This window comes from Notolepis coatsorum (genome assembly GCF_963971535.1).
Source record: "Notolepis coatsorum genome assembly, contig: SCAFFOLD_1767, whole genome shotgun sequence".
NCBI classification, from domain to species: Eukaryota; Metazoa; Chordata; class Actinopteri; order Aulopiformes; family Paralepididae; genus Notolepis; species Notolepis coatsorum.
This window is the reverse complement of record NW_028170989.1, coordinates 2,486-22,500: the sequence shown is the minus strand read 5'-3', so window position 1 is coordinate 22,500 and position 20,015 is coordinate 2,486. Positions and strand designations below refer to the sequence as shown.

General features: G+C 44.0%; 1 protein-coding gene across 1 annotated transcript in view; it reads left to right on the top strand.

Annotated features, from left to right (window-relative positions):
* Nucleotides 1-4,539, top strand: part of LOC311248369 (unconventional myosin-XVIIIb-like) — a gene marked incomplete at its 5' end in the record, with an annotated part of 14,310 nt that extends 9,771 nt beyond the window's left edge. The window contains 3 exons of the mRNA XM_084339261.1: nucleotides 1,257-1,436; nucleotides 3,235-4,290; nucleotides 4,456-4,539. Of these exons, the coding sequence (XP_084195387.1) occupies nucleotides 1,257-1,436; nucleotides 3,235-4,279 (1,225 nt within the window). The 3' untranslated portion in view covers nucleotides 4,280-4,290; nucleotides 4,456-4,539. The remainder of the gene's footprint in view (nucleotides 1-1,256; nucleotides 1,437-3,234; nucleotides 4,291-4,455) is intronic.
* Nucleotides 4,540-20,015: the final 15,476 nt, after the last annotated feature.

Here is a 20,015-nt window from a genome sequence, read left to right as displayed (position 1 = left end):
GAAAAATCGGAAAAAGAAGGAGGGGGAAAAAGATAATAAAAAATAAATAAATAAAAAAAAACACATTGTCTGCCAGGCATTGTGCCCATCTTTGTGCCCTCTCTGCCAGCGCTGTAACCCTATGGAGTGGCTCACCTTCTTTGCAGGGCTATAACTTTTTAAATATTATAGCTATATCGACATTACTATGGCCCATTCAACATCGGGTATCTATCGTTCCGGATGTGGGAACGTTATATTTTTCCATTCATACATTGTCATGTTAGTACCGTCGAGAATATAAGTATGTTTTTAGACTATAGCAGTAATTCCTAAAACGCGAGTTATAGGCCCCGACGTGTATTATACATTATCGATTGGCGTTTTGTTCCTATACACGCTATATTAAACAATTCATATGTATATGATCGGTATACATTATGCTTCATCATGCGTGGAGGAAAGGGGGGGGGTCGTTTATAATTCCTTGATTGTCAGTAACGTCTTTTTTTAGTATGGGTTGATACGTTGATCAGATGGATCGCAGTGAAATAAATAAACAATCGGGCTGAAAATAACGTTAGATTCCTCTTACCGTTCGCCGATGAGACTGGATGAAAAATATTCCAATTATTTGATGTCGATCTGCTAGATCCATTTTCCGTTTGTATGACGCAATAAACACCGAAATCATATTGATTCTTGCGTTTCGAAAGCGATCCCATGCACATGTGTATCTAGAAGTCCCACGTTACAATATATCTCTGCCGGAGGAATTTCCCTGATGCACCGAGCGCCACTTCCGGTTTGGCGTGGAGTGTAACTCGCCCGAAATCCACCAGGGGCGGTATTGAGGCATTGCAATATCAGACAGGGTCCAGCTGCGTCCCCGGAGGGAGGCTGGATGAATTATGAATGCCATGGCGAAAAAATGAAATATTGATCCCAAAAACGAGTTTACTCATTGTTGGCGCACAATGTGTTAATACTCTGATAGGCCCAGCTGGGATGAATGGGTGCTTCTGATAGGCCCAGCTGGGATGAATGGGTGGCTCTGATAGGCCCAGCTGGGATGAATGGGTGGTTCTGATAGGCCCAGCTGGGATGAATGGGTGGCTCTGATAGGCCCAGCTGGGATGAATGGGTGGCTCTGATAGGCCCAGCTGGGATGAATGGGTGCTTCTGATAGTCCCAGCTGGGATGAATGGGTGGCTCTGATTGGCCCAGCTGGGATGAATGGGTGGCTCTGGGGTTAACTCTTGATCTTCTCCCTGAAGCGACTCCGTGTCGAACGCCAGCTCCCTGGGGACGGAGGATGTCGGAGAGGGGATCCGTGATTGGCTGGGGGTGCCCAAAGGAAGCGCCCACGGTGGGGGCTCTGCGTACGGCGGCAGTGCCATCGGCAGCCAGGCGGGGCGCCAGTCTGTTGCTGACACCATGAGCACCTATAGCTTCCGGTAAGACGTGCTGAGTTTTGTTTTGTTTTGTTATGTATTGTATTGTATGTTTTGTATCTTATGTTAAGGACCCCCTCGAAAACGAGATGGCATATCTCAAATAAATGCACCGTTTATCTTTTAGTAATTTTAATTTTTTTTATCTTTATTTCGAACTGTAAATAAATACAAACAAAATAAATAAATAAACAAAATCAAAACATAACTCAAACAAAATAAATAACTAAACAAAAGCAAAACATAACTCAATTTACATGTTCGAAAAGGAGTAGGAAGAAGTATACACTTATTTAATCCTACCCCTTTTCCACTACTCAAATGAGTGTACTAATTTAAAACATTTCAAAACAAATATGTATATGCAAAAAATTGTCCTATGCAGGTGTGTGCCGTCTGCAGCTTTGATGTATTTACTAGTGTCGTATATTCTAATCAATATCTAAGGTTATTTACAGTACAATGAGGTTGCTACCTGGAAAGGAAGAAGGATCATAAGTGATGGTCTTCTCTACTGAGTAGAGAAATAAACTGTGCAGCCCAGACAATAGAGCTATAGTTCAACTCAACTGATTTATTTTGCCAAAGGGCTCAGAGTGAATTAGAAGGTTGTTGTTTACATACAAGGATTATTTCATAGTACATCAAATATATTGTACAAAAGGATTGATAAGGTTTGCACATCAAACCTAGTATGTACATAAACAGTAGTCATGGTTATCAAATGAAATAGAGAATACCTTTTGCCATCACATAGTTCAAAACCTGGTTCATCACCTGGTCCCAAATACATTTACTATATCACACAAAACAGTGATTCCATACAGTTTACTTACGTCATGGCAATAGCAGTATAGTCTGTGGGTGGGTGGTAGAGACGCAGACCCTAGGGGGTCTGGCCTGTCTCTCTAAACATGCGTTCTCTTTTATATACTCTGATATCCACCAATAATAGCAGTCTAGTAGTACGTTTGGTCCAATCAGGTTTGTCTTCTGGGGGGGCGGTCCGCCCCCACCGATCTCCTCCTCGTTGTGTGTTCTTCCAGTATCAACAGAGGGGGGGTCTTCATGTGGCCCCCCTCCTTTGGGCTGTGGCCTTCTCAGTTGGACTGAGGCCTGTGTCTCCTCTGAATGCATCAAACACTTCAACATTCCTTCGTGTACCATTTTGATTTTCCCATATATATGGTTTGTGTAATGAATCTATGGACTATCTAGCATTAACCCAGTACAGTCATTGCTTCTAGGTTAATACCAAATAGTCCACAGGAGCCAGCACCAACCTTTATTTACCAGACTGACACTTTCTAATACAAGCTATGATTAAAACTCTGTAATTGAGACCTATTTTATATATATGGTTTACACCAGGAGTGAAATGACACTATTATCTTCATAATTAGTTTGACATTTCTAAATAACATTCAAATACCTTTTATCTAATATGGTTTAATTAGTTTCAGTCTTAACATTCTGTAAGCACATTCTTCTTGTTATCTAGTTTGGGCTGGTCTGCTGTGGCCTTATTACCATACAGTCCTCAGTCACACGAGTGGGGGTTTGTTCTAAAGAGTTGACAACATTTGCTAGTGTGGGGGTTTGAAATGACTCTCTCCTAAATACAGTTCAACAACAGCAGGGGTTTCATAGGGGCTCAAACAGTTCCTGTCACGCTAGTATCACCCCTTAGGGCACACCAGACTTTTGCATTATGGTTTTTCTAATTATACACACATTTATTATGAAATGCCAGTCAAGGATACCACACTAGATTGACCCCTGACCCCTGACCCCTGTGCAGCTCGTGTCTGGACCCCGACGAGGAAGGCTCTCAGGCCAGCGGCGTCGGCGCCGGACGTGGCTCGGGTCTCGGCCGGGCCTCCTCCTCCTCCCGTCTGTCAGAGCTGCTGGACGGCCTTCGTAAGCGTAAACCCGGAGGGGGGGGTGCGGAGGAAGGCGCCGGCAGTGCCGTCTCCCTGCCCATCTACCAGACCACCGGGGCCTCCACCCTCCGGCGCAGAGCCTCCGCCCTCTCCCTCGCTCCGGAAGACCTCCAGGACCCGCGGCCGGGGAGCTACGGAATCCTCAAGCCCCCCTCCCCGCTGCTCCCGCGGGCCGCCAGCATGCGCTCTCTAGGAGGCGACTCCCAGGCTTCTATCGGGGCCTCCTCCTCCTCCTCCTCCCGCTTCAGCTCCCGGGACGACTCCCTGTCCTCCCTCCCCGGCCTCCCCCGCCTCTCCTCCCTGGCCTCCCCGCCCGCCGCCTCCCGCCCCGGCCGCGGCCCCGCCCTCTGCATCCCCGAGGAGGAGGAGCCCGGCCGCTACCTGAGCAGCACGCAGCAGCGCTCCTTCCGCCGCGACTCCTCGCCCCAGCCCCCCGCGCCCAGGCAGCAGCGGATGCTGGGCAGCATTGTCCACGAGTTCGGGGCGGGGGGCGGGGGCGAGGGCTCTCTGGGCTCGGAGCCCCTGGTGTTCCAGAACCGGCGCATCATGGGGGGGGACAGCAGCCGTGACAACGACGCGGCCTCCTTGGACTTCCTGCCCGCCATCCGCCGGGCGCAGTCCACCAGCAGCCTGGCGGGCTCGGTGCGGGGGAGCGGCAGGAGGGCGCTGAGCGTCCACTTCGGAGAGCTGCCGCCCTCCACCCGCAGCAGGAAGGGGTCCGAGACGGAGTCCTCCAGCTCGGGGGGGTCCGGGGGCAGCTCCCAGGGCGGCGCGCCGCTCCCCCGGCGTAGAGTGGCAGCGGGCGGGGGGCCGGAGGGAGAGAGGCTGGAGGCGGAGGGCAGCGAGGGGGAAGACGTGGCGTCTGTGATGAAGAAGTACCTGAGGAAGAGCGACGCGGACTGAGAGCTCACCTGGTGAGGACCTATACCTGAGACACACACCTGAGACACACACCTGAGACACACCTGAGATACACACCTGAGACACACACCTGAGACACACACCTGAGACACACACCTGAGCTGAACTTGCACGTCTGCCTCTCGTCTCTTAACGTCGTCTCTCTTCTCTCCCAGTAGCTCCAGCTGCCGGTTCGAGTCCACGGGACTGAAGACGTGAAGAAGAGCAGCGTTCAAGTCCCAAGATATGATCTTTTGCAAAAGGCAATGGTGCATTTTTTAATAATACACATTGATATGATAACACTCCCAAGGCACTATAGCGATAAATGTGCTCCAGCTAAAAAGACACTCTGTGAGAAACCCGTATTTTCAGATAGATATAAGCACCGTTTGTACATGAATAATAAAGATTAAATTAATCATTCTCCTTTTGTTTATTTATTTATTTTTTAATGAACCGGCCATCATGCACTCTATACCTTCATAACGTGGTCACTTGGTTTAGGCAACAGTTGCTATAAAATGTCAAGATAGTCAAGTAGTAGCCTGTCCTTTCTGTACCATTAACCCTTTCACTGCCACACGACAGCCGGTTAACCCTTTCACTGTGACAATACAACGGTACTAGTGCTAATTTGACATGGCTCAAACGCCGCCCTCTTTTCTTGATCCTCCAATCACAACGGTTGCTTTCCAATTTGAACTACAGTATAGGGACACAAGGGAGGTCACTCAGGTCAGGGTTCAAAGTTCAAGTGGCTATATATAATAGACAGATTTTGAACGGTGAAACCCATAACCCTAAAGATGGTGACGACGACAACAGAAACGATTTGATACAAAACAAACATTCAGCGAAAATAATAAAAATGTGATGGGTTTTTTTTTTTACGTCGAGTAAAACTACTTTGACTCGAGGTTATTAAATGTGACTTTTAAAAAGATTAAAACGAATCACCGTCTCTGCTGAAAAAGGCTGGGAGTCGTGCGGCGAGTGGTTGCCACGGTAACAAAGAATTGATATTCTCCTTTGGTTCATTACAATTTACTCAAGCCTAGTAACAGACACACTATTTCTGATACTGATCCATATATGTCCCTAGATTCAGATACCAAGAACATGCAAATGGACCATTTAAATGTTTATTCTACGTCCTTATGGAATGAGTGACATAAAAAAAAAAAAAATTAAAAAAAAAGTTAAAAAAGAAATTATTATAATAATTTTTTTTTTTTTTTGATGATGAAAGAGCCGCACATTGACGGGGCAAAGAGCCGCATGCGGTTCGCAAGCCGCGGGTTGGCCACCCCTGAAATAAACCATTCTGCCGTCAGCAATTTTACCAACGTCAAATATTAAAGGAAAACAATGCAACGTACGGCAGTCTTGGATACAGAGAGGACTCCCCCTTCAGCGACGGGGTCAGGGGTCATGGGGTCAGGGGGTCGGGGGGTCAGGCCCCGACTGGGACCAGGGTTTCTTGCTCCAACACGGGTTGTAAATATTTAACACGCGACGACTAAAGAACCTCTAGTCAACTCGCTATAGAGACCCTTTTCACCTCCCGTCGGGACGGATGACGCGTTGCGTGTCTGTAACCATGACGACGTCGAAGCGTTTAGTTCCACTTCTTCAAAGAGCCACCCGGCAGAGACCGTTCAGAACCTCCGTTCAGAACCGTCGTCTTGATATTCTTAACCCTTCCACTGCCACACTACAGAAGGTTAACCCTTTACCGTCGTCGGTATAGTGTGATAGTAAAGGGTTAATCTTCTGTAGTGTGGCAGTGAAAGGGTTAACCTTCTCTTGTGTGGCAGTGAAAGGGTTAACCTTCCGTGTATTGTCACGGTGAAAGGGTTAACCTGCTGTTGTGTGGCAGTGAAAGGGTTAACCTTTTCTTGTGTGGCAGTGAAAGGGTTATCCTTCCGTGTATTGTCACAGTGAACGGGTTAACCTGCTGTTGTGTGGCAGTGAAAGGGTTAACCTTCCATGTATTGTCACAGTGAAAGGGTTAACCTGCTGTTGTGTGGCAGTGAAAGGGTTAACCTTCCGTGTATTGTCACAGTGAAAGGGTTAACCTGCTGTTGTGTGGCAGTGAAAGGGTTAACCTTCTGTGTATTGTCACAGTGAAAGGGGTACCCGTTTGGTAGTGCGGCAGTGAAAGGGTTAATGCCGCTCTAGCCCACAGCACCTTAACCCCTTCACTACCGCACTACAAAGGGTCAGGACTGTTGACGGGCCATTCCATGGTTCTTGTATAGTATAGTATATAGCAAGTATAGCAGTGATATAGAGTAAAAACTGTATACTGTATAGTAGTGTACATAGGACCCAGTGCCTTAAATCCGTAGCTAACAATCTCAGGAATTTAGCTAGTCTATTTTATCATGCCCTATTTTTTATGGATATTTTATTACCCGTTTTTTATGTCTATTTTTATTATTAGTATTATTGCACAATCAAAGCGGGCATGGCCACTGTATGCCCTGGTATGTATGTGACAAATAAAACTCTTGAATTAATCTTGAACCCTTTCACAACCACACTACAGAAGGTTAACCTTTCACTACGGCGCGGCCGGGTAGCACAGCGGACCAAGCGTCTGTCTACCACCGCAGAGACACTGGTATCGAATCCGGCTGTCAGCGGTGCCTCCGGCTTGGCCGGTCGTCATACTGACACAATTGGCAGGGTCAGCGGGAGGGAAGCCGGTGGGTTGTAACCTGGTCGTTGTAAACAGCGACTCCTACAGGTCGGTCAGGGCGCCTGCACAGCGAGGGAGGGAATTGGGGAAGGTAGTGTGACCTTCCACACGATACACTTCCCCGGTGAGAGTCCTCGCTGGCAGGTGAAAAGATGCTGCTGGCTGTCTCCACATGCATCGGAGGACGCATGTGATAGACTTCAGGGCTCCCTAGACCGGCAAGTGGGGGGCCAATGCGCACAACGACCAGGAAGGGGAGGGGGGAATTGGCATGACGACTACAAAAAAGAAATTGGGATGGGAGAAAAAATACAGAAAAATTGAGAAAAAGTAGATAAAATAAAATAAAAATAAAACGTTCACTACAGACGGTTAACGGTCTGTAGTGTGGTAGTTAAAGGGACATTTAGTCTTTGCCGATGTGAGATGTTTTAGGCAGTGGGGAAAAGTGAAATACTCCTTACCGTTTAGCCTGGCTTGAATTCTTCATATGAACTAAACATAAAACAAAAAGTTCGGACCGTTGGAAAGCCTGTTTATTTACCTTTTAACCCTTTCACTGCCACACGACAGAAGGTTAGCCCTTTACTATCACACAACCGACGGCATTTGCGGAGCTAATGATGCTAATGATGGAGCATCGCCGTCGGTTGTGTGATAGTAAAGGGCTAACCTTCTGTATTGTCACAGTGAAAGGGTTAACCGGCTGTCATGTGGCAGTGAAAGGGTTTAAACGGTGCCCCATTTGTAAGGAACATGCCTTTGTGGGAGGAGCAGCACAGCAGAGTATGTGGGTCGCGCCCATGAAAGATGTGACCAATCTTATTCAAACAGCTTATTCTGCTGTTGCTATTGACTCTTAATTAACCACAACCTTTAACTTATACCACCACCTTAAAGCGGACAAAGGGCACTAGAGAACACTTAAATTCACACCCTTTAATTAATGAAGCAAACTATAATTTATAATAATAATAATAATAATAATAATAATAATAATAATAATAATAATACACTGTGTTTGTATAGCACCTTTCATACAAGAATTGCAGCTCAAAGTGCTTCACAGCAGTACAAAAAGACAGGCATAAAATGAGCACAACATTGGCAGATCAAGAGCAATGCATAAAGTGCAGACATAAAGCATAAAATAGATAGCAGTAAAATAGACAAAGTCAAGGTAAGACATAGAACATTAAATCACATCGTTTTTTCATATTAGGATCTAAGATCTAGGGTTAACGTTGAGCGCCAGGACCCCCGAAAACCAGAGTATAGTCGGGTTTTCATCGTTGTTTCTTTTATTCGATATTTCCATTCATAAAGACATGCCGGCAGCCTGTGTTATCACTGGGGATGGGTCTGAGATCTCAAAAGTCCAATACCGCCGCCTAACGCCTTGCGGCCGCTATTGCACTCCATTTGAAACGATGTGGCTTGGTGTCTGTCATTTTGGAAATGACACCAGACCACCCTGAAACTACACTCATATTCACGACGGTATAAAACGGAAATGTATGGATGGGAAAATGATCTGTTTTTTGCATCTTGACCGGAAGAAACTCAATGACAAATCAACTATATTATTAGATCCATAGCTATAATATATAATATAGCTTTAGGCCTGCAAACACAGCCACGTATCCCCATGTTAAAAGGCGCTGGCCTTTCAACAGTAATGAATGAATGAATGACCTTTATTTATATAGCACCCTTCACATCACGAATGCACAGGGTGCTTTACACTACAGCTTAATATAAAAACACAATAAAAACAAAATCAGAAATAAATGACAACAGCAGTTAAAAACAGTGAAACCAGATAGAAAAAGTAGAATAAAAGAATTTGGATAAAATCATGAGTCACTAATTAAAACAAAAACTATAGAACAGTGAGGACAAGAAAAAAAGTGCCTATGCATGACCAAAAGCCTGTCTGAACAAATGTGTTTTTAATTGTTTTTTTAAAAGAGTTCTCAGAGGGGGCAGTTCGCAGGTCCAGGGGAAGAGCGTTCCAGAGCCTTGGTGCCGTCACCTCGAAGGCTCCATCACCCCTAACAGTAACAGTAAACAGCGCCATCTGGCGCTGAAAGTGTTAATATGAGTCTTTGTTTACGGTTTGATTATCACTGATACAAAGTAAAATAGTGCAGTGCAGTAAAATAGAATAAAATAATACAATAGTGCATTGCAATAAAATAGTTATCATCGTATTTTTTCGGGAGGCCGGTAAGGAGTGCATTACAGTAGTCGAGTCGGCTTGAGATAAAGGCATGGATCTGGTTTTCAGCGTCCTTTTGATTTTTTAATGGCCGTACTTTAGCTATGTTTCTAAGGTGGAAGAATGTTTGTCAACTTGTTGATAGTGATTTAAAGCTTAGGTCTGAGTCTACCATGACACCAAGACTTAACTCACTCAAATACAGTTAGCAGCTGGATAGACTACAGATGGAAATTAGCTTCTGCTAAATCTGGTGCAAACATATTTTCATGTAACAATGATTAATTGTCAAATTAAAAAAAAGTAGCCACCCCCTAGCCCCGCGATGGTCTCATGGTTTGACCTACAGTTCAGTTTAAACACCTGCTTAACCCTTTCACTGCCACACTACAGAAGGTTAACCCTTTACTATCACACTACCAACACTTTTGCATATATTCTGATGCCCAAAACAAACCTTTGTAGTTCGACAGTTAAGTGTAAATGCATTTGAATGTGGCCACCAGTGATGTCATTTGGGACACTGAATGCTTGCGTCAACTCAAATGAAATAAGGCAGCAGTCCCTATAAGACGAGGGATTCGCCATTTTACCATCATCTCATAACAGGGATTCAATGTCCATATTCAAACTAATTTACCCTCCAACTGCCAAACAAATAACGTGCATCGTTTTTGGATGCATGCGATTAGGGCCGTACTCTGTCATTTTCTTTACCTTCAAATCTTCTATTGAAGTTTTCGAATGAAGCTTCGAATGTCTCGGTAATTATAAAAAAAAAAAATCCTCAATTTGAATAAAGCGATTAAATGAGTCTTTTAAATTAACGAATATAACCAAGTCAGTTTCGTCAACATAAATAATCCAACGAGGGCACGGTTGGTACGAAAGTGATGGAGACGTCTTGATGGAGCGCCGAGCGGATGCAGATGGGCTATAATATTAGTGTAGCTTAATGTTTATCTGCATCTGTGAAGAAAACCCCCATTGGTTTAAACCGAATGAATACAAATAAAATTCAAATGTTGATTTAGAATTTCAACGTTATGAATGAAGCTTCAAACTAGTCGGCACAGCCCTACATGTGCAAAATCAGTCTTTTGGTGAAGTGCCTCTTTAAACAAGTAGTTCAGAAGCCTAATGTCTGCAGTACTGTGCCTGTAACGTGTGCTTTTTGGATTCAATAAATTGTCCCATCTTCGAGTATATAGTCAATAAATCGTCCCATCTTAAGAGTATATAGTAAATATTGTTAAGGACCAAAGTTTCCAAAGGGGCCCGTCTCCTGTGTCCTCCAGCCCATCTGTCTCCCTCCAGCCCACCCGTCTCTCTGCAGGACACGGACAGAGTCCAGCGAGGAGGCAACACCTCCGCAGTTCACCTGGAGTTTAAACCATCTGCACCAGGAATAAATCAACCAGCCTCAACCTCAGGACAAACACAGTAACCGCTTTCATTCACGGAGCAATTCTGAGGATGACTTCTGAATTGGAGCATATCAGATTGTGACGGATGGCCATATAATAACTTGGACAAGAATATTTCCCAAAAATTATTTTATTGAAGCGTAGAAGCCTGGCTACATCATGTTTGAACTGTGAACCACATGGATCAGATAATGGTTGGTATGAAGATCGGGGAAATCCTGTCTACTTTGTTTAGCAGCATCTGAGAAATGTGAAGAGAAGAAACATCACAACTGTTGTTAACAAGCCACAGTGCAGCAGGTACTAACATCACACCTGTAGTCAACGAGCCACAGTTTCGCTTGTACAGTGTTCCCACCCCACCTGCAATGTACAGTTTTTACGTCAAATGTATATACACTCTTTTCTGGACTCTTTTTGTATCACAAACAGTACTGTATTTGCAAATCTGGTATGTCATAAATGTATAGATGTAGCAGTGCTGTCTATCTGTATTAGGGATGCCCCCCGGACCCCGGTTTTAAACGGGAACCGGTACTATATTAGAAAATACCGGAGTATTTATAAGCTCCGACGTCCTCGGTACTGCTATCGATACTCGAGAAATTATTATTATTATTATTTAAAAGTTGCGAACGATACTCTCTCTGTCTGTCTCTGCACGAGAAGCGAGCCGCAGCCAGCGAGTCAATTATTACACACTCCTCGCGAGTCGCTCGCTAGTGCTACACATAGACATACGGGTACTCCTTAATGAAAGCGCCCCGTGCTATAGCGCGCTGCACACAGACAGCAGCTCTGCATGCACTGAGTCGTGATCATGGCGGAGAGAGCGAAGCGTTCTAAAGTATGGATATACTTTACAAGGGTCAATGCCGACAATGCACGTTGCCACAAGTGCAACAAAACATTTGCCAGTAAGGGTGGCAATACGAGCAAATCAATTTATCAAAACATCTGTTGGCAAAACATGATATTAGTGTGCAGAAATGCGCGTATTCGACTGCCTTGCGCGCAGTGTTCCATCTGCATCCACTGCAGCCGTAACCCAAGATACGGAGTTGCCTAGGCTAATAACGAATTATTACAAATAGGCTAATAAACAAAACAATTGTTTAGCTACAAATACTACAATCTAAACTTTTTATAGATAGTCAAGCTGAGGCGTCAGCCACTATGTCCCAGCCCAGTGAGCCCAGGGCCACCACACATCCTCCCTCTAACTCCCTCCACCACCCAAAGTCCTTTCTCCCTAGCAGCTAGAGGAAGGATGACAGAGGATAGGGTGAACGAGTGTCACAGTTCTGTTAGCCTTTTGCATTTGTTGTTTATTATAAAAAGTCTATAATTCAGAGTCAGACACATTTAAAACATTGTTGCTGCTGTTGCTGAAGAAATTATATTAATTTATTATATTTATTTATAAAGTTATATAAAAGAACATTGCTGCTGCTGTTGCTGAAGAAATTATATTTATTTATAATACTTATTTATAAAGTTGTATTTATAAATAATAAAGCAATGTTGATTCTGTTCTTAATTAATTGTCTTTTTTTCTTGCAAAAAAAGAACCAAAAAGAACCGATAAGAGTATCGATAAAGTACCGAACCGTTAAGCAGTATCGATAAGAGTAGTAGTATCGATAAAATCCTAACGATACCCATCCCTAATCTGTATGTCATGCATGTCCTGATGACTTGAAAATGGGGGACCCTGATGTAACACGCAACACTTGATGAACATTGTTACTCAGCTGATAGAGTTGTACCCTTCTTGCCGTCTTGTCGTACAGAACTTGTAAGTCGCTTTGGATAAAAGCGTCAGCTAAATGACTAAATGTAAATGTAAATGTAAACGAGTCTCTTTGGTCTGCATCCCCTTAACAATCGTGTGTATTGAGCCGTACTGTACCCATTCGTTAATAAAGTTATCAAACAGTGCATCAGGTACTAACATCACACGTGCCCTCAGGTGGAGTTCTTCTGCCCTCTGCCTCTCCCGCGTCCCTTTCCCTGAAAGACAAGAAAACAGGCCAACCGCCGATTAACACGAGGCCTACTCTGCTGATGGGCTTAACCCTTTCACTGCCACGCTACAGAAGGTTAACCCTTTACCATCACACAGGTTAACCGTCTGTATTAACCTTCTGTAGCGTGGCAGTGAGAAGGGTTAACCTTCTGTATTGTCGCGGTGAAAGGGTTAATGAAAAGATGAAAAAAAAAAAACACACCTTTTTAGTCGGGTTCTCGTCTGAGGCCGGCCTAAGAGAAGATGGGAACAATTTGAGTCTCCAATCTGGACCGCTATCCTTTTGCTTCAGATGTGATATTCCATGATATTATCAACTCCTTTGAGCTCCAATCGCCAGGGATGGGCCATGACATGGCACAACCACAAGCCCATTTGGCAGATACGACTACATGGGCTCATCACACTTTACCAAAACATGTTCATCCAAGTTAATTGCAAATCAAAACCATGAAAAAAAATTAGGGATGTCAGATTGTGATATCGGAAAATATCGGTATTGGTTTTCAAATAATTTTTTACATTTCTATAACTTACCCAGGCAAGCAAGTAAGAACAAATTCTGATTCTATTTATTCTCAAAAGTATGCATAATGTGTTAATTCCACAACGAGATATGTAATGTTAATTACCTGAAATTATTCCTTTAACACCTCTCCCGAAGGCTAACCGGTCATGTCCGCTTCCATTCATTGTGCTAAGCTAGGCTAACGTGCAGCCAGATTGCATTGCCTTCTACTGAATGCACAGAGGAAACTGGTATCCATCTCGTCTCTGGAGACGATAAGCCAATTTCCCCAAAATGTCGGCCTGTTCCTTTAAACCTCGCCCCAGAAGAAAAAACAAGTGATCTTACTTACCCATCATCAGATTCTGGTTTCTTTCTCTGTAGGAAGACACAAGCATGCTTTAAATACAGACCCTAAAACCTTCGGTTTATATCGTCACCATGTACAGTGCTGTCGAGCCACACGCTTTAAAGTGCATTTACACATCTCCTTTATCCAAAACACTTTACAATTTGTTCCTCACATTTTACCCACATACGGTGGAGGCGACCATGCAAGCTGCCAACCTGCTCATCGGGAGCAGTTGGGGCTCAAGCGTCTTGCTCAAGGACACCGACACGCTGCCAAGGAATCGAACCAGGAAACTCCAGACTACCAGACTGCTCTACCTTCTGAGCCACTGTCGCCCCCATTTAGTTACTTTAGCTTTCATTACTGAAGACCGCAGAGCTTCACATGCAGCTTGAGGCACTGCGTGGGTTAACAGATTTAACCTCACCTTGGTGGTCTTAGGCGCCGGCTTCTTCACCGGCTCGGGGGAGTCCTCCTCGATGTCCTCTTCCTCCTCTTCCTCAATCTCCTCTTCCTCCTCCTCAGCGTCCTCATCCTGCTCTTCCTCGCTCATGGCAGAGTAATCTTCATCCACTGGAACATACCACACATCGTCTGGTCAGCTGGTCAGTTAATCTCATGTAATCATAGTCTCATCAACTAGTCAGTTAAGTAAGGGATAATGTATAGCTACGAGGTCATTGTCGCAAAATAATTGACCGACACGTAGTTTAAAATACCGAGCCGCTTCGGCGAGGTGTTTTAAACGTCAGTGAAGGTCAATTATTTTGCGACAATGACCGAGTAAAGCTATACATTATCCCGCTTATTACATGGCTAACTTACTAACAATATACCTAATTCATTTGACAAATCGCAGTTGTTCTGTGGCTCTGTCAGCCCAAATAAAGTGATTATTATTATCGCGGGCAGCTCTGTTCTGGCTCCGCTGTGTTCTGGCTCCGCTCGTCGCTCCGCCCCCGTCATCGCCGGTAGCAGACCACCGGCAGTGTCTAATTGCACTGAAACAGTGTGTGTCAGTGGGCTTGATTGCGAACAGCTGCGCACAGCGGTCATTATTGAAAAAACAGCGGTCATTATTGAAAAATAATGACCGCTGTCGGGGGGCTATTGACCAATCACAAGCAAGCATTTCGGCGAATGTGAAAACGCCATGTAATAATCTCAAGTAATCATAGTCTCATCAGATGGTCAGTTAATCTCATGTAATCATAGTCTCATCAGCTGCTCAATTAATCTCATGTAATCATAGTCTCATCAGATGGTCAGTTAATCTCATGTAATCATAGTCTCATCAGATGGTCAGTTAATCTCATGTAATCATAGTCTCATCAAATGGTCAGTTAATCTCATGTAATCATAGTATCATCAGCTGGTCAGTTAATCTCATGTAATCATAGTCTCATCAGATGGTCAGTTAATCTCATGTAATCATAGTCTCATCAGATGGTCAGTTAATCTCATGTAATCATAGTCTCATCAGATGGTCAGTTAATCTCATGTAATCATAGTCTCATCAGATGGTCAGTTAATCTCATGTAATCATAGTCTCATCAGATGGTCAATTAATCTCATGTAATCATAGTCTCATCAGATGGTCAGTTAATCTCATGTAATCATAGTCTCATCAGATAGTCAGTTAATCTCATGTAATCACAGTCTCATCAGATGGTCAGTTAATCTCATGTAATCATAGTCTCATCAGATGGTCAGTTAATGTCATGTAATCATAGTCTCATCAACTGGTCAGTTAATGTCATGTAATCCCCTACGAGTCCATTCTCTAGTGAGGGTGAATATTGCATCATCATGTAAATGTCTAAACCCAACCCCCTCTAATGTACAGTTTCCCACCCCACCTACCCAACCCCCAATGTACAGTTTCTTCCCCCTCAAATGTATATACTCTTTTTAGACTACCTTTGTATCACAAACAGTACTGTATATTTGTAGATCTGATATGTCATAAATGTATAGATGTAGCAGTACCGTCTATCTGTATGTCATGTATGTCATTATATGTTATGATGAATTGAAAATGGGGGACCCTGATGTAAACAAGACGAAAGTCTTTCTCTGGTCTGCATCCCCTTAACAATTGTATGTATTCAGTTGTACTGTATTGTCTGCAATCTGTTAATAAAGTTATAAAGTCTCCTTACAGGCCACGTGCTCGGCACAGATGTAGACCGGTCCCACGCCACTCTTCAGCCGGAAGGTGACGGGTGGGTGCAGGTCCATGCCATGCAGAGCGACCTGTTGTTGACACGGGAGGAGAATAATCGATCAATAAAAGTTACTGACAAATATAATATTCTGCGTGAGGTGCATCATGATGCGAGCAGGTGCGGGGGGGGGGGGGGGTGTTACCCACCGTGGGCATGCCGTTGGCGTGCAGGGTCACCATGGGCACCGCTTTACCGTTCTCCTCTCCCGTTATCACCTCGATGATGTTGAACTCGTCCAAAGCGCCCGGTCCCAGGCACAGCTGAGGACGACACGGAGGGGGTCCGTTAACCCTTTCACTGCCACACTACAGAAAGTTAACCCTCTACCATCACACAACCGACGGCAACCGTCTGTAGTGTGATAGTGAACGGGTTAACCTTCTGTAGTGTGGCAGTGAAAGGGTTAATAAACTAGCAAGTCTCAAAGCGCACCGAGATGTAGCCATGAACTATAGGCAGTAAAGGGTTAACCTTCTGTGGTGTGGCAGTGAAAGGGTTAATAAACTAGCAAGTCGCAAAGCGCACAGAGATGTAGCCATGAACTGTAGGCAGTAAAGGGTTAACCTTCTCAGTTACAGTGGGTGACAATATTGTAACAAGGAAAGATGAAATTACCTACCTGGGTTCCATCCTAGAGGCTAATCTCTCCTGTGACAAAATGGCATCCAATGTAATAAAAAAAGTCAACCAACGAACTCGATTCTTGTACCGGATCTCCTCCCTGGTAAACAAGAATACCCTGAAGACTCTGGCAGGAGCACTCATTCAGGGGTACTACGACTATGCTTGCACCTCATGGTACCAAAGCACCTCAAAGGCGCTAAAAACAAAATTACAAACATCTCAAAACAAACTGGTCAGACTACTGCTTGACCTTACTCCTAGAACCCACCTCACCCCTGCCCACTTTGACAACCTAGGATGGCTTAGAGTAGACGACAGAGTACAGCAACTTGCAATGGGCCTGGTCTACAAGATACACTACACGACCAAGGTACCCATGTACATGTCAAAATACTTCCCAAAGGTCAGTGAATACCACGATCACAACACCAGAGGGAGCTCCACAAATCATGTTAAACCCAGATTCGGCTCAAATAAGGGACTAAAGACGTTTCGCAATTATGCCACATCAATGTGGAACGCCCTACCCAAAGCTGTAAAGGAATGTGGATCACTACCCACTTTCAAAACCTCTCTCAAGGGACACCTACGGGAGACTGCAATTCAACACTGGCCCCTGTAAATATCCTAACCCAACCCCCTCCAATGTACAGTCATTTACCTAGTATGGTTTTGTCAATAGTCCAATGTACAATTTTGTTTGTACAGTGTCTCCTCCCCCCCCCCCTCAATGTACAGTTTTACTTGTTTATACAGTGTGCCCCCCCCCCCCCCCCCAACCACCTCCAATGTAAATTACCCAGTATGGTTGTCAATATCCCAATGTACCAAACCCCCCCCACCCAACCTCCTCCAATGTACAGTTTCTACGTCAAATGTATATACTCCCTTTTCTTGACTCCTTCTGTATCACAAACAGTACTGCATTTGCAAATCTGGTATGTCATAAATGTATAGATGTAGCAGTACTGACTATCTGTATGTCATGTATGTCATATATGTCCTGATGAATTGAAAATGGGGGACCCTGATGTAAACAAGACGAAAGTCTTTCTCTGGTCTGCATCCCCTTAACAATTGTGTGTATTGAGCTGTACTGTACCCATTCTGCAATCTGTTAATAAAGTTTTCAATCAATCAATCAATCAATTCTGCAGTGTGGCAGTGAAAGGGTTAATGAACTACACGACAGGGCCTTACCGTCCGGAGGGCCAGCTGGTGTTCACCGTCGGTGTCGTTTACTTTGAAGGTCTCCGACTTGTGTGTGCTGCTCAACTCGCAGCCTATATCAAATGAAAAAGGATTATTTTAGGCTTATTAATAATTGGAGCCACAACAAGTGAAACGTCCCAATAATAATAAGTGGCTAAAATTGACGTACCCCACAATGTGGACACGGGTTTCTCGACTTTGTTCATGTCGAATTGAAGAATGTGTTCAGAACCTATACAAAGAAACACTTAATTAGAATAGTAATCAATCACATTTATTTATATACATGGGGTGTAAAAAGTACCCAGAAATTATACTTAAGTGAAAGCATGGGTACAGTCTCAAAATCGTACTCAAGTAAAAGTCAATTAGTATCTGGCTAAAAACACTCGAGTAAAAGTAAAAAAGTTTCTACTTTTAAATGTACTTAAGTACTAAAAAGTTAAAGTAAAAACTTCTCCCTTCTGATAGCAGGCGTTTAATTAATCAAAGATCCCCGCTTCCTAGTCTTGCACAAGGACCAATCAGCATGGGTATGGGCGGGTTCACTTACCATTGATGGGGATTTGATTGGCTGTTAACAAATACACTAATTAAAATAGTTGGACGTGCGACATTTGTACTTTGTAGGTCTGCATTTTAAATGTAATAGTAAAAAAGTGTTCTCTGAAATGTAATAGAGTAAAAGTACAAGTATAAAAACGAAGTACAATTAAAGTACTTTACACACCCCTGTTTATATAGCAGCACATTTTTAGACATGACGACACGTGTCAACCAAAGTGCTCCACCTGTAGCTAAGAACAAAGAAAAGTATAGAATAAACAGAAGAAAAAAACCAACAACCAACGGATAGACAAGGAAACAAAACAACACGTCAACATTGTGTGAAATGTAATGTTATGGTCTAATTGAATTAGTGTTAAAAGGCGCTTACCGAGCCGGGAGTGAAGAGCTTCTGGACCACAGAACAGAAGAGACAGAAGCGCCACAAACAACCACACGGCTGCTGATTGGAACTTTTAATTAAAACGCAGCAGGACAACAGGTGATGCAATTAGAAACTGTCACGCGCTGAGTGCGGGCTCGCTCCTCTCTGCAGGGGGCGCGCGTGGTGGACACGACGCGAGGAGACACGCGCGGCAGCTGGCTGCTTGATTAATGCAGCTGCGCGGGTTCTGTTGGAATTGAAAAAGATAATGCTATGACGCCCCACACGTCCTTATATGGTCCTGATGATGACGCCCCACATCCGTGTGGTCATGGCCAATTTAACGTCGTATAGCTGTTTTTTTTCCCTTTATTGACATATTGTCGACACACAACTATACGAAATATGTCAATATCATAACCATACCCATTGCATGTTAAGCTATACAAAAGAATAATAATAATACAGCAAACAAGTAAATACAGCCACCACAATGTTTTTAGATTAGATTAGATTAAAATGCATTGCACAAGTACAGTACAATGAAAATACGTTTGGCATTCAACAAGAGTGCAAATGTAACAGTAAAGTGCAATAGTAATATACAATGTACAGGTGATTAAACGGGTATAAAATATATAAATTAGTACTACTGAGTGCAAAATTTGCACCTGGCTCGCTGATAACAAACTTTCATTACACATGGGCAAAACAGAGTCCATTCTCTTCGGTTCAAATAACAAACTCAGCAAGACCGACGGCTTCTCAGTTACAGTGGGTGACAATATTGTCACAAGGAAAGAAGATATTACCTACCTGGGTTCCATCTTAGAGGCTAATCTCTCCTGTGACAAAATGGCATCCAATGTAATAAAAAAAGTCAACCAACGAACTCGATTCTTGTACCGGATCTCCTCTCTGGTAAACAAGAATACCCTGACGACTCTGGCAGGAGCACTCATTCAAGGGTACTACGACTATGCTTGCACCTCATGGTACCAAAGCACCTCAAAGGCGCTAAAAACAAGATTACAAACATCTCAAAACAAACTGGTCAGACTACTGCTTGACCTGACTCCTAGAACCCACCTCACCCCTGCCCACTTTGACAACCTAGGATGGCTTAGAGTAGACGACAGAGTACAGCAACTTGCAATGGGCCTGGTCTACAAGATACACTGACTACACCACTAAGGTACCCATGTACATATCAAAATACTTCCCAAAGGTCAGTGAATACCACGCCCACAACACCAGAGCGAGTTCCACAAATCATGTGCAACCCAGATTCGGCTCAAACAAGGGACTAAACACATTTTGCAAATATTGCCACAACAATGTGGAACACCCTACCCACAACCGTAAAGGAATGTGAATCCCTACCCACATTCAAAACCGCTCTTAAAGAGCACCTACGGGGGAGGCTGCAATTCAAAAGTGGCCACCGTAAAGGTCCAACCCCCCCCCCCCCCCCCCCCTCCCCAAATAGACAGTCTCCTC